This window comes from Notolepis coatsorum, assembly GCF_963971535.1.
Source record: "Notolepis coatsorum genome assembly, chromosome: 2".
Taxonomy (NCBI): domain Eukaryota; kingdom Metazoa; phylum Chordata; class Actinopteri; order Aulopiformes; family Paralepididae; genus Notolepis; species Notolepis coatsorum.
In genome coordinates this window covers 193870739-193886753 of record NC_140166.1, presented here as the reverse complement: position 1 = coordinate 193886753, position 16015 = coordinate 193870739, and the positions used below count along the sequence as shown (strand labels likewise).

General features: G+C 46.0%; 1 protein-coding gene across 1 annotated transcript in view; it reads left to right on the top strand.

Annotated features, from left to right (window-relative positions):
* The window catches only part of insrb (insulin receptor b), a gene marked incomplete at both ends in the record, with an annotated part of 133210 nt that overhangs the window by 47539 nt on the left and 69656 nt on the right, over positions 1-16015 (top strand). The window contains 3 exon segments of the mRNA XM_084308445.1: positions 4035-4085; positions 4211-4261; positions 4343-4449. Of these exon segments, the coding sequence (XP_084164571.1) occupies positions 4035-4085; positions 4211-4261; positions 4343-4449 (209 nt within the window).

Below are 16015 nucleotides of genomic sequence, written 5' to 3'. Positions count from 1 at the left end.
TGACTTACCTTGAGTGATTTGCATCATGACGGAGAGAGAGAGGAATGTGGAATTTGGTCGTCATGTGGTGTGCGTTCTTTCCCTCTTTTAGAAGGTCTGTGTGTACAAACATCTGACTGGGAGGACTCTGAATTCGGATTAATAAGATAAAGCGGGCAGATGGTATTTCTGGTGCATGCCTGTGTCTGTTTGTGTCCGTTTGTATCTGTGTTTGTGTGTGTGCGTGCATTGAGTCAGTGAGAGGCGTGTGTATACAGTGCACATGTGATCCAGTATAATTCTCATCAATCACATGAGGGAGGAGCAGTTGGACATTAGCAGACTCACAACAACATCACAGCGATACCTCCGCGGGCCTCTGGCCAGTGCATACCACACAGGCCGCCATTTTGGAGAGATAGTTTTACACTCACAGCAGTTGTAACAGAGGTAACTGACCGGGGAAATGACCAGGGCCATCCATCTTGGGTCAAAGCTTTTGTTGTTTGTTTTGGGTTTGCTGAGCTGTTATCTGAAGGAGGTGGGAACTCTGGCTTGAAAAAGTGATTGACAGTGCTGATGACAAATGAGGTACTTTGTCCCCCAGGTCAGGTTCGGGCCCTGGGGGAATGTCGGGGATGTCCCTCACCTCCCACCATCCCTCCCGCCTCGGCCAATCAAGACAGAGCATGCAGGGAGAGGGGCCCCCATCTAGCCAATCCCTATGAGCTGATTGGCTATTGGTTTTAGGGTTAGAGAAGAGGTGGGGAGCAGAGGTGTGTGTGTGTGTGTGTGTGTGTGTGTGTGTGTGTGTGTGTGTGTGTGTGTGTGTGTGTGTGTGTGTGTGTGTGTGTGTGTGTGTGTGTGTGTGTGTGTGTGTGTGTGTGTGTGTGTGTGTGTGTGTGTGTGTGTGTGTGTGTGTGTGTGTGTGTGTGTGTGTGTGTGTGTGTGTGTGTGTGTGTGTGTGTGTGTGTGTGTGTGTGTGTGTGCGTGCGTGCGTGAATGCCATGGGAGGGGCGAGGGTCTTTTTGGTGGGAGTGTGACCCATGCTGAAGGGGTTAAAATTAGCGGAGAGGGCGAGAGGCTCTGGTGAGAAAGGTCAGGTAAACAACAGGGCTGGGAGAGATGGAGGGAAAGACTCCGGAGAATCAGGATGACTATTGAGGGGACCGTGACGGACAGGATCCTATCGGAAGCAAACATCTGAGCTGACGTGAAGCGCTGACGTGTATTTACCATGTGACTGTGAGGATATTTATTAACCTACACGCACAGCTGTGTGTGTGTGTGTGTGTGTGTATGTGTGGTTGTGCACACACACAGCTCTAAGCAGAAGGGGGCCTTGCTCACAGAGTGAACTGGAATTAACCCTCGACCTCTGGAAGGAAAGGAAGGAGGAACAGAGAAGTAAGGCCAAGTGGAGATCCAGGCCATGACCACACATGATCTAATCAGCTGAACTCATGTTTACTCACCTTCGTTAGTTTTGAAACAGTGTTTGCCCACCTTTTATAACGTGATATACATCTAAATAGTATAAGCAAGTAAGGTATTACTATTTTATTTGATCTTTCATACATAATGTACATATATACATCCACTCAAAGGGACCACACCTTAAACTTAAAATAAATATTTCTTCTTTTGTGTCGTTTTAACGTGCCCAGGTCAGACTGAAATGAAGAAGAAGATGGAATATGACTTGTGCAAGTTACAAATAAGGGATTTAAAATGTTCTGCTAGAACCCCAAGATACACACACACACACACACGCACATGGACTCACACAGACACTGTGTCGTCTTGGCGACTGGCCTTGGTTAGACAAGTGTGTGTGTATGTATGTTTGTGCGTGCATGCATGCTTGCGTGAGTGTATATGTGTGTCATGCCTGCTTCTGCCTGTGTGTGGGTGCGTTCATGTGTGTGTGTCTGTGTCTAACACCTCTCAAATGAGCAGAGAGAATGGAGGGATGAACGGAGAGAACAGATTGGATGACAAACTCAACTTCCAGTTTTCTATCTGAGGAAGTATGGCTGTAGGAGGGACTGTCTGGCATACCATAGCACCATACTGTGGTGTGGGGGGGGGGGGGGGTGGTATCTGTGCCTGTGCGTGTATAGTGTGTGTGCGCCTGTGCGTGTATATGTGTGTGTGCATATATAGATCTATATAGATTGAGACAGATGCTCTACTCTGTTAGTCTCATCCGTGCAAGTGACAGTGATAAATGTGCCAATAACACTGCAGAAAATGGCTACGGTGACACGTCACGTCACACTCGTCCACCCTGCTAGCCCTCTGGTTGGCTGAGTGTTTCAGCCCTGGCCCTCTGGTTGGCTGAGTGTTTCAGCCCTGGCCCTCTGGTTGGCTGAGTGTTTCAGCCCTGGCCCTCTTATTGGCCAAGTTTGTCACAACAACTTACCATGTGATGAATGGTTGCATTTCTGTTTGGTGGCAGGCAGCAGTTGCAGCAGGAATACATTTCTAAATGTTCTGATGTGAAAAATAACAGTTGTAAAATGCCATTATGTCAGCTGTAGCTTGCATGTCATACGATATGACATATATCAGTGCATAGATACAGTATTAGGCTATTTGTCTATATTGGCCTTTTAGAAATATAGTAAATTGTAATTTTAGGATACTCTCCAAGGATGCATCAAACTTTAACATGAAGATGACTTTATTGTCAATGTACACAGGCAATTGACGATTGTCTTTTCTCATATCGCTCCTAGCTACACAGACACACAGTCCTCATATCGCTCCTAGTTACACAGACACACAGTCCTCATATCGCTCCTAGTTACACAGACACACTGTCCTCATATCGCTCCTAGTTACACAGACACACAGTCTCATTCTGCCCTAGTTACACAGACACCAGTCCTCATATCGCTCCTAGTTACACAGACACACAGTCCTCATATCCAGGGAACAAACTTAACTTTTTGATTACCAGCCATTTGGCTGGTAGATTTTAAAAACTACCAGCCAGGCAAATTTTTACCAGCCAAAAATTAAAATAGCTTTTAGTATATCGCCATGTGTTATTATTACTATATAATACTCTCATATGCTATTTTCAATTAATATCATAAACAACATAAGGAATATTAGCATAATTTTGAGTGGACTGAAGGAATGAGTCAGCGTTAAGTTTTAAATGCAAATAATGTATTGAAACATAGAAGTGGGTCAGGGACACACTGTTTCAACTCACCACCCCGCATCATATTGTAGTCTAGTCTGTCTTCAAACTTCCACTCCTCTCGAAACCTTTTTATATTTGAATATCAACATTATCTGTGCATCCTCAGTAATCCTCAGTTTACTACAATATACTCCTCTCCTGAGTCCTGACTAGTGACTTCATCGTCTTTCCAAACGCACGCACACACACACACAGAGAAAGGGAGAGTGCCCCCCCCCCCCCATTTCCTTCCCCCAGTCCACACTGTCTGCTGTTCTCTATGGCTCTGCCGCTGATCAGGATTAGCTTGTTAGCTTACGCTAACATAACATTCATTTCGGGCGATGTGGACATAAAGGAATGGCGACGATGCAATGCATGTTAGATGCATTTGACCCGTTGGAGAAGAAGAAAAAACCACAGACTTATTTCGGCTCGCAAAATAGGCGCACTGCTGTGTAGCTCTGCTCTCAGGGAACAAACTTAACTTTTGACTTACCAGCCATTTGGCTAGTAGATTTTAAAAACTACCAGCCAGGCAGATTTTTACCAGCCATTGGCGGTTGGCTGGTACTTATTTTGTTCCCTGCTCATATCGCTCCTAGTTACACAGACACACTGTCCTCATATCGCTCCTAGTTACACAGACACACAGTCCTCATATCGCTCCTAGTTACACAGACACACAGTCCTCATATCGCTCCTAGCTGCACAGACACACAGTCCTCATATCGCTCCTAGCTGCACAGACACACAGTCCTCATATCGCTCCTAGCTGCACAGATCTAGCGCCGTGTCTCTGTCCTCCGGTCCAGCTGGAGTGTTAGATCTAGCGCTGTGTCTCTGTCCTCCGGTCCAGCTGGAGCGTTAGATCTAACGCCGTGTCTCTGTCCTCCGGTCCAGCTGGAGCGTTAGATCTAACGCCGTGTCTCTGTCCTCCGGTCCAGCTGGAGCGTTAGATCTAGCGCTGTGTCTCTGTCCTCCGGTCCAGCTGGAGCGTTAGATCTAGCGCTGTGTCTCTGTCCTCCGGTCCAGCTGGAGCAGCAGATCTAGCGCCGTGTCTCTGTCCTCCGGTCCAGCTGGAGCGTTAGATCTAGCGCCGTGTCTCTGTCCTCCGGTCCAGCTGGAGCATTAGATCTAGCGCCGTGTCTCTGTCCTCCGGTCCAGCTGGAGCATTAGATCTAGCGCCGTGTCTCTGTCCTCCGGTCCAGCTGGAGCGTTAGATCTAGCGCCGTGTCTCTGTCCTCCGGTCCAGCTGGAGCAGCAGATCCACGGTGCCGTTGATAGCATCAGTGGGGATACCTGCTTACCTTCAGATTACCATTAACTCCCGTTTACCGCTTTCCCCTGAGCACCCAGAAGCCTTCCCATTCACGCTGATTCAATTCGGACCCTCATTGTACTTTTTGAAATCTCGTTACACATACGCACGCATACATGTGTGCGGACACACACACACACACACACACACACGCACACACACGCACGCGCACACAGACCACACACACCGGTGTTCATCCTGTGTTCTGTAGCTCGGGGTGACGTGCCTGGTGTCTTGTTGTACACACTGCTTGTCAGCCAGTAGGAAACACATGTCCTGTGTTGGGGCCCAGATGGATGGAGTACATGGGGCCAGGGCTCTGATACAGTATCACATCACTGCTGTTCGTCAGACATCTAGCTGTCTTATCAGACACCATGTCACACATGCGCTCACACACACACACACACACGCCACACACACACACACACACACACGCACACACACGCACGCACACGCACGCACGCACACACACACCACACGCACACACGCACGCACACACACACAGTTGTTAGAATAACAAGCGGAGCTGTGGAGATAAGTTCTGTTTCCCCGCTCTTATTGTCTTTTATTTTTATTTATTTTTTTGCTAGATAGAGGATGTCACGTACATCAGCCCTGTCCTGTTCCATCTGTCTTTGGTCAGATGCTGTCTTGACAGCTGGGACACTGGCACAGAGCGCGCGCGCGCGTGTGTGTGTGTGTGTGTGATATCAGTGTTTGAGGGTGTATATGAGATACACAAACGCACAGACTGTAGAGGTGGGGGGGGGGGGTGTGGGGAGAGGAAAGGAGGGAAATGAGAGGAGGGGGAAGAGGAAGGGAGTGTGGGGGGGTAGAGGGAGAAGAGGGGAGGGGAGGGACAGTATTGTGTATTACTGAGGGGCCTCACATGTCACCTGGTATCCACGGCTCCGTTTCTTGTACATTGCTTAACCCTTTCACTGCTACGCGACAGAAGGTTAACCCTTTACTATCACACAACCGACGGTCGCTGTATTGTCGCAGTGAAAGGGTTAACCGTTTTGGTAGTGCAGCAGTGAAAGGGTTAACTTGGTCCTGGTATCGGAGGATCTAGCTGATGTTGCATCCGGCTAACTCTGCTCCTTGGACACGGGTACAGGATCGATTAGATCAGCGTGGAGTCGAGCGTCCTGGATAACTGCAGGCACCCATTCTGCCATGAAGGGAACAGAAAGACCTCCCCGTTCCCTCTGTGGTTGAGCTGTTATTAATAAAGGAAATATTCCATATGGTCAAATATAAATCTGTGTGTTGCTGGATGTAGGCCTATAGAATTAAAGATTTTTCAAGAATTTCTTTTTCATGAGAATGATGTGTTGCTGGCATGTAGGCCTATATAATGATGTGTTGCTGGCATGTAGGCGTATATAATGATGTGTTGCTGGCATGTAGGCGTATATAATGATGTGTTGCTGGCATGTAGGCGTATATAATGATGTGTTGCTGGCATGTAGGCCTATATAATGATGTGTTGCTGGCATGTAGGGTTATATAATGATGTGTTGCTGGCATGTAGGGTTATATAATGATGTGTTGCTGGCATGTAGGCCTATATAATGATGTGTTGCTGGCATGTAGGGTTATATAATGATGTGTTGCTGGCATGTAGGGTTATATAATGATGTGTTGCTGGCATGTAGGCCTATATAATGATGTGTTGCTGGCATGTAGGCCTATATAATGATGTGTTGCTGGCATGTAGGCCTATATAATGATGTGTTGCTGGCATGTAGGCCTATATAATGATGTGTTGCTGGCATGTAGGCTTATATAATGATGTGTTGCTGGCATGTAGGCCTATATAATGACGTGTTGCTGGCATGTAGGCCTATATAATGATGTGTTGCTGGCATGTAGGCCTATATAATGATGTGTTGCTGGCATGTAGGCCTATATAATGATGTGTTGCTGGCATGTAGGGTTATATAATGATGTGTTGCTGGCATGTAGGGTTATATAATGATGTGTTGCTGGCATGTAGGGTTATATAATGATGTGTTGCTGGCATGTAGGGTTATATAATGATGTGTTGCTGGCATGTAGGCCTATATAATGATGTGTTGCTGGCATGTAGGGTTATATAATGATGTGTTGCTGGCATGTAGGCCTATATAATGATGTGTTGCTGGCATGTAGGCCTATATAATGATGTGTTGCTGGCATGTAGGGTTATATAATGATGTGTTGCTGGCATGTAGGCCTATATAATGATGTGTTGCTGGCATGTAGGGTTATATAATGATGTGTTGCTGGCATGTAGGGTTATATAATGATGTGTTGCTGGCATGTAGGGTTATATAATGATGTGTTGCTGGCATGTAGGGTTATATAATGATGTGTTGCTGGCATGTAGGCCTATATAATGATGTGGATCAAATATGTTTCCTTTGTAGCCTAAATAATGCCTTCACTGCTGAATCTGAATCTTTATATTACAAAATTCTAAGGATTCATCAAATGATCTTAAGTGATTTCAATGTTGCCTTCTAAAGACATGTCTAATAGTGTAGAGAGTTGTTTGTGAGTAGAGTAAGTATAACATTTCCCTGATCAGGCTGAATTGCATTGCAAACTCATGTTATAGTAGGTTTGCCTAGCGATTGGTAATTCAGGGTCTGAATCCAGGCAAGGAACAAATCTAATCCAGTGAATAAACCTGCCTTTCTGCAGGTTTGAGCTGAAGGTTATTTCTTGGGGTAACAGGTTAGGCTAAAAGTAAAACCTAAGCTTGCTTCAACAGAAGGAAAATCCTGGGCGCCTTACTGCATGTCAAACTGTCAACAGACTAACTCCATTGTCCACGTCTGTAAAACGGGGCCCAGACCATATTTGGGACAAACTGGGAAAAATGCTTGAATATGCTGATTTGACTGTAGGAGCTCAAGGGGATTCCTTGAAAACAAAAAAGCAAAGACTCACACCAGTTGATTGGTATATAGAGATGGATAGGATTCTAAGTTCCTGATCTGAGTCAACTGAAATAAAAAAGAAACAGCAGCTTGTAATGGTGAGTGTATGTAGATTAGCTAATGTTTAGGGACCTTTTGTTATCTGTGCTGCCTTTGTTATCAACCCCAACCACATGAGAACCAACAGAGGTTTCACCAGTCAGTCCGTCTCTCTATGCGTTTACCTCTGGCTGCTGTGTTTCAATGAGGGGGCTTTTCTCTTTGTATGCCAACCCACCCACCCAACCACCCACCTGCCTGCCTGCCTCCCTGCCCGAGGGGCCTCCGTTGATAGCACCTGCGCCCCAGAGTATAGGCAGGGCCCCTTCAGGCCCCTTGACCACCCCCCCCCTCTCATCCCATAGTGTGTATTTGTGTGGGTTTTCTATTACTTTCTTATTCTTTTGTCCTACACCATGGAGCGCTGAACACACACACACACACAAAGCCTATACATGTGCCTATATGTATGTACATGCATGTGCACACACACACACACACACACACGCACACACATGTACACCCCCACCCTCCCTCTATTCCTTGCAACCTGCCAGCTGTGTAAATCCCTCCGCTTGAGCTTGCTTTTCTGTCAGGCCCCTGAAGAGACACCCGTGTGGCTGTCCCCTGGCTGGAGCTGGGTCCTCTCTGCCTCCTCTCTGTCTACATCATGCCCGAGCTGCAGCCATAATATACCGTCAGTGTGTTTACGTTAAGACAATGTCAGCAGGGGCGGTCAGGTGGCGTAACGGAGATTGCGTTCATCACCAAACCCCGGAGACGCTGGATTCGCCTGTTCGAATCCAGCTCACAGCTCCGGGGTTGTCACCAGCTTGGCTGGCCGTTCACACTAATACAATTGGCAGTATTAGAGGGTGGGAGAAGCTGGCGGGGTGGGTCCGGGTCGTTGTAAACAGCGACTCCTACAGTTCGGTCGGGGCGCCTGCTAAGCGCGGATAGGACTTGAGTGGGATAGTGTGATCCTTCCACACGCTACGCCCTCTCAATGAGATTCTGCGCTGCCAGGTGAAAAGAAGCGGTTGATTGGCTGGACGTGTGTCGGAGGAAGCACGTGATAGCCTCCACTCTCCCAGACCGACTGTGGGGGTAAGTGCGCAGCGACCAGGAAGGGGATTGGGAATTGGCATAATGACTAACATTGGGATGAGATACAAAAAAAAAAAAAAAAGACTGTCAGCAGAATGGAAAACCCACTGCCAGCGACATAATTGGGGTTAAATGGCCAACAGGTACTAGGATGGACATCTCCCAAGTTGGATAGCTTCCTAAATACACTATAGGTTAAGTCTATAGGTTAACACAAATCTCTATATATCGCTGTTTAACATAACGCTACAGCTGATAGTATTGTGCGTTTTTAATGTCAGTTTGGCTTTTCTTTTGAACCCTTTCACTACCACACTACAGAAGGTTAACCTTTCACTACCACACTACAGACAGTTAACCGTCTGTAGTGTGGTAGTGAAAGGGTTAACCTTCTGCAGTGTGGTTGTGAAAGGTTAACCTTCTGCAGTGTGGTTGTGAAAGGGTTAAATATAATCTCTTCAGCTGGAGTATAACACAGGGGCCTGGAGAGCTGTTGTTGGAATTGTACTAAACAAGAAACCAAATGATCCCACTGTATATATTAGTTCTCCACTCTTTCCTCTCTTGCTGATAAACAACAACAACATCATGTCTGGATGTTTGTCCCTCTCTCTGGAGGCAGACCGTGCACTGGCTTCTGAAAGTGTTGTTTGTGAGGACACCTCTGTGATTTCTGTCACAGGGAGAGAAACAGGGTGGTGGTGGTGGTGTTTGTCGGAGCGGCCTGGTCTGATGGAGACCTCTCTCTCTCTCTCCCCCTCCCTCCTCCCCCTTCTCCCCTTCGCTGCAGCCACATGGCTCTCTGGCTTAGAGGAGGTGCTGTTAGTGTTACAATGTATTGTTGTCCAGGAGGCCATGTGTACGCGTCTCTGCTCCTCCCTCCATCCCCCTCTTACCACCATCTCTGACCACACTTCTCCATCACCCTGCCTCCTCCACCTGTCTTCTGTCTGCCCCCCCCCCATTTATATCCGTCACTCCACCCACTCTCTCTCTCCCTCCTCTGTCCCTTTATTCTATGTATATTTGCACTGCCCCATTTTGTCTCTACCCCAGGCTCCATCTCTCTCACTCTCCATTCCTCCTCTCTTTCCCTCTCCTCTCCCCTCTCCACCTCTTTCCTCCTCTCTCCCTCCCCTCTCTCTCTCTCCCCCTCCCTCCTCTCTCTCTCTCTCCCCCTCCCTCCTCTCCCCTTCTCTCTCTCTCTCTCTCTCTCTCTCTCTCTCTCTCTCTCTCTCTCTCTCTCTCTCTCTCTCTCTCTCTCTCTCTCTCTCTCTCTCTCTCTCTTCTCTCTCTCTCTCTCTCTCTCTCTCTCTCTCTCTCTGGTGTGTGTGTGTGTGTGTGTGAGACGTGTGTATGTGTTTCATTGGTAGTGTAGGTACTTTCACCAGACAAGGCCCACCTTCAACCCAATCTGGCATCTCACACACCCCGCTCGCTAACTCTCATTCACCATTGGACAATTAATAGTGTGCACGGATGGGAAATCCCTTTACCCAGGCAGTTATTGGAACCAGTGTTTTAATTAGGGGAGGTTTTAGAGTGGCACACGCTGCATTAGCATTACAACAGGGACATGTTTGAGGGCGGACGGGCTGGGAGACCATCATCCTACCCAGAAGCAGACAATATCAGTCTTGTGGCACATAGAGCAGAGCTTGTAGGATGGACTGGCTCAGCACAGTCTGGTCTGGTTTGGTTTGTTTTGGTTTGGTCAGATCAGGACCGGACGGCTGGCTGATGAATTTGAATCATTAAGCTGCAATGCTGTTTGTATTCACATGATGGAGATAGACCTGGAGATAACTGTGTGCTTTCAACAGCATCTAAACCTTTTAACCTAGTTTTGAGACACTAGTACATACTCAAAGAAAATAACAAATAAAAGACAATTCACACATGTCCATATGATTGTGTGACCTGACTAGTGATCATCAGTAATATTCTATTCTCACGAGGTTCACAGTTTGTCTGTAGTCTCCATGGTTCTCGCTCCAGATCTTTCCCCCACAGAACCTCTAGAACCCAGGGTTGGTTCCAGTGGTCTGACTCAGCTCAGGTTCTTTCCACTGATGGGACCAGGACCCCATGACCCCCCCCCACCCCCAGCCCTTCTGACACAATCATGATGGGCAGAGAGGAAGGATGGATGTGATGGCAGAGAGATGATTGTCATTGTCGTGCTCCCAGATCTGCTTTGACACTCCACTGTACTGTGCGGTACTGTACTCAGAGAACAGGGAGTGAAGTTGGAAGGACGTTTTCTGGTCCAGTATGCTGCTGAAGTCCAGACTGTTATGTTTATGACTAATGCTCTCCATCGTCAGCCCCTGCACGCTAGACCGGGAGACCCCTGGCCGGTGCTCGCTGTTTTCATTGGCTGATTGCTCTGCCGATGGAAAGACTGCTCTCTGTGAGGTCAAATGGAGGGTTGGGCCAGTTGAGGAGACGCTCCAGGGGACGCTGTCGGTCTGACTGACATTTTCAGCCTCTTCGGTTTCATTCGTGTTACTGTTGTGGGTCAACATCACGGCTGCCATTGTGACGACCTTCTACCTCCACGGTTTAATTAGTTCTCTACCTTGAGGTGAAGGTGTACGTGGTCTTCTATGTGTCCAGTAGGTTCCAAAACTCTAGGACTATGAACCAAAAATAATTATTTCAATAAAAATAATAATAATAATAATAAATAAATAAATGAAAATAAGCTTTTTGGTGGTGATACTAATAATAATAACAATAATAAACAAATAATAATAAAATCATTGTAATAATAATAATAATAATAATAATAATAATAATAATAAATATATACATTTATAAAAGAAAAGCAGTTTTTTGTTGGGTGTTCGGAAAAGACGAACTGCCGTCAGTTGACAGTGCAAGGTCCTCGTCCAATTGACAGTTGCCATGACAACAACATACTGTACCTGAGGTGTTTTTAGTCCTCTAGGAACGAGTCTTGACACTCTCTCTAGTCTGGCGTCAGGGACTGAATGTCAAGAAGGGAGGTCTCCTGACCCAAGAGAACAAGACAATCACATCAGAGCTCACTGCACATGTGCGGCACGTGACACGGGCACTGTACCTTGTGTGTGTGTGTGTGTTTTGGACAAGAGGTGAGGGGTGTGTACCGTATGTGTGACCCCTGCGTGACAGGTCCTTCTCTGCTGGGCGTGATGGAGAGCTTCCTCTCATTCCTCTCCTCCCCTGGCCCTTTCCTGAGGCTGTGCGGGACATGAAGGATGGGGACGCGGTGGGAGAGGGGGCTCTTATCGGATACAAGGTGTGGTCGGTGGTCTCGAAATAGAGTCAGGACTTTGTCCGACAGACTCACTCTTTCAGCCTCAATGATTCATATCCAGTGAAAGGACTGTAAGGAATAAGCAGATTCACCAGTCGTGGGTTGAATGGATTTTTGCCACATAGCAGCCTACTGTATGTGAAATGGTCCTTGTTCAGAATATCATTGTTATGTTAAGTGAGTGTTCCAATTTCTCCCCATGAAACACCGGTCATCACAGTTTTCCTCACCAGCTGCTGTGTGTGTGTGTGTGTGTGTGTGTGTGTGTGTGTGTGTGTGTGTGTGTGTGTGTGTGTGTGTGTGTGTGTGCTGGTGCTCTGCGATGCTCAGTGCGATGCTGTGAATATGAAATAGGGCAGCTAGCATCTGCACTGCAGCCTTCCATCTCAGCTCCCACTATACTGTACCTACCTACTGCCCCGTACAGCTGGCCACCAGCCTGCAGAAACATAGCTGACGACTTTGTGTGTGTGTGTGTGTGTGTGTGTGTGTGTGTGTGTGTGTATTGTTGTCTTTATGAGAGCCTGTTGTTTGTATTTACCTGTCTGTGATTGAGGCCTGTTGTGTTCTTGTTTGTCTGGGTGTCTGTACCGTCCGCTGTACGTATCAGCATATCAGTGTAGTCTAGTTCAGACAAATAATGAAGTGATTGACATGTCAGAATACAGACCTCGATGATGAGGAAAACACTTGTGTTTTTATTTTGTTCTATTTCTTTTACAGTCAGAATAGATGGTGGCAATATTAAATACAAAACATGGTCCAAAACGAAAAGCATATTATAGGGAGGTGTAGTCTGACGTCACTTTGGTACCGCCCGCGCGGTCCACCCGTATAGGGATTTATCATTGGAAAATGTATTATCGGCTATTGTAATAATTCTGCCTCATGAAGCAAGCTTTCCATTTTACACAAAATGAGTTCCCTTCTATCACTAACATTATTGTTTAAGCATTTTTGGTTGAAATAAAATTCAACATAATTATTTTTACGATTAATTGTGAAAATGTTCATGTTGAGCTATAGATTGTGGATGAATACGCACAGAAAGGTACACCATGCAAATGTTCATGCTTTATTTGTTTTAACGAGACGATTTAGAAATGGGCAATGGGGAAATACATTGCAATTTCAAGCGAGGTGGACCGGCCGGAAACAGCAATAACCACTACACATCCCTATACAGTTTATCTAAATATATAAAAGCTGAAGCATGCTTTCTATTATCCTCTCTACCAACATAACCACTAATAGAAGTGATGTTATCAGTGTGTAGTTGAGGTGTGCCAGTGTATCTCAGGTAGGGCTGATGGTATGGATTATTTTTTATCGCGGTGAAAAAGCCAACGTATCCTAATCCAGGCGGTGCTGCGGTTTAACCCTTTCACTACCACACTACAGAAGGTTAACCTTTCACTACCACACTACAGACCGTTAACCGTCTGTAGTGTGGTAGTGAAACGGTTAACCTTCTGTAGTGTTGTTTATTGCTACCTCCCAATACAGTTTATACTGAAACCAAGCTCCGGTAATGGTGGACAGCACGTTTGCTACACCCACGTGTGCCTGCAATAACAATCACTTCACCAAAAGCGATATTAATTTAAGTCAAACCCCCGACATCACTTCAGTAACGTGAAAAATAAAGAGTCATCAGCTAATTAGGTTAGCTAAAAGAAAAAGCAGTCCCTGAGGGCTGTGATGCCAACCAGGTTACACATAGACCAACTATGTTTTTCACTATACAAAACTATACAAGGATGCAAAACTATACAAGGATGAGGCTTGCCCTCGTGGAGCAAGTCAGCCCAAGCAACATGAGTATCACACACATAATTATGTATAAGGGTAAGCGCAAAGATACTCTACCTGCCGTTGGCCACACACTGACCTGCACACCCACCAGCTCAACACACACACACACACACACACACACACACACACACACACACACACACACACACACACACACACACACACACACACACACACAGTCACACACTCACACACACTCACACACACACACACACACACACACACACACACACACACACACACACACACACACACACACACACTCACACACTCACACACACACACACACACACACACACGTCTCTCAAATGCAATTCAAAATGTTAGTAAAGTAGAACTGACATACTGTAGATGAAAGTCAACTCTGATTCCTTTATTGTGTTTTTTTTTTTTTCCGCTTTGTTGCGGTTCCTCGACCATAGCAGCATCCAATATGATATAAATTAAAGAAAAGGGCATAGAATAAATTTTAATTAAATAACAGCAAGATGACTATACAGTTGTAAAAATCTCTCAATGTCAATGGCTCTGTTGGTGAGTCTGATGGCTTGGGGGGAAAACTGTTCTTCAGCCGTTGGTTCTGGCTGTGTGGACCAGGACATGTCTGTGCATACGTTAGTTGTATGATAATATGCCACAAAAGTTCAGGTTTGCACAACAGAGGACATTGTTCTTTTGTCCAAGTGTCTGGAGGTTAAGGGTTACACAGAGGTTAACTCATTCAGCGCCATAAGCTATCCCCATCTCTGCAGCTTCAGGCCAGCTTAAATGGTCATTTTCACGGTGTTTCACGATGTTTGCAGAGCTGTGTGTGTGTTCTGTATTATAATAGCTGTGGAGACAATGGTGTGGCTAATTTGACAGACACTACTTGTAGTCCAACATGGGAAAAAATTGTTTGTTTCTACACACTGTAGTTTGTAGTTTATTACATTACGCTAAACATTGCACATTTCCAAGATAATCCAGTCTTTTTCCATAGATCGCGAGATAAACCGTGTTATGTGCAATAAGCCCAAACCGTTCTGGTTGATCCCCTGAAACCCCAAATACTCCCAAATCAAAGGTATATACCATGTACACATTTACAAAATCATCAAGGGGGGGGGGGGGGGGTCGTTTTAACTCAAAACCGCGATCGTGTTTGTTGAGCATGTTTTACGTCCGGTAAAACACGGAACTGTAGGGGAGCTCCAGTAGCTCACCGCGTACCTCGAACGCTATTTCGGCGTCGGGGACAACCGTGGACGTCACGGATCTGGGGTAGCGAGTTCGACTCCCGGACTAGCCGTATTTTCTCAGAGTGTCTTTCCCCCCATCTATACCCCCATTCAACCTGTTTCTGTCGGTCATACTTGACCAGAAAAAGCGATAAACGCGAAAAGAACCAGCTGACTGGTCAAAGTAAAAAAAAGAAAAAAAAAAAAAACACGGAACTGTGATCGTTAGAAAAACATGTTTCAGGTTCAGTGAAATAGACATAGAATAGACCTTACCTTAGCCAGAAGCAGGGTTAGAAATTAACGGGGGCTTGGGGCAAAATGCCCTCGGAAATCAGTTAAGGGGGGCAAAAAAGCCCCAGACAGTTTACTAATTATATATATATATATGGAGACAGTAACATTACGTTATCAAACATAGTATAAAAATGAATATTACAATTTATTTAACTGACAACAAGTGAAAGACGTGGTTGTCAGACGCCGACCTCACTCCCCACCATCTCACGTTAGTGTGCTAGGCGAGCAGCCGTTGATGGAAGACAAGATGGAGCGTTTTTTAACCAACGTTATAACCAAAACTAAACAAAAAGAGAAGCAGATTCTCCAGGAACCGAAGAAGGACATAAAATAATTTTTTTTAAAGAGGAGTACCGTGGAGTCGTGGGGATTAGACTGGGTAGGGGTCGAGGAGGATAATGCCGGTCAACAGTTCATCATTTATTGCAAAGCTTGCCGTGAGACCCCGGCTGCACAAAAAAAAGAAGGAAAGCGTGTATCCACGCCAAGCCATTCCAGTTCAAAGGTAGGCGATACTGCCACCTGGTGATATTCGATCGGCATTGCAATTCCAACGTAGGCAAATGAGCCAGGGATGGCTAGAATGATCCGGATGATGATTTAGAACGGGGATCAAAGGATCTAAAAACGAGTTTACTCGTTATTGGCGCTGAATGAGTTAAGGGTTACACAGAGGTTAACACATTCTGTGCCACGCCTCTTCCGGGAAGAGCCTCATGCCACCCATTAAACCAATGTAATCTGTCACCTTGTTTGTAGAGCTATAACTATATTCTATATTATAGCTATGGATACAATACT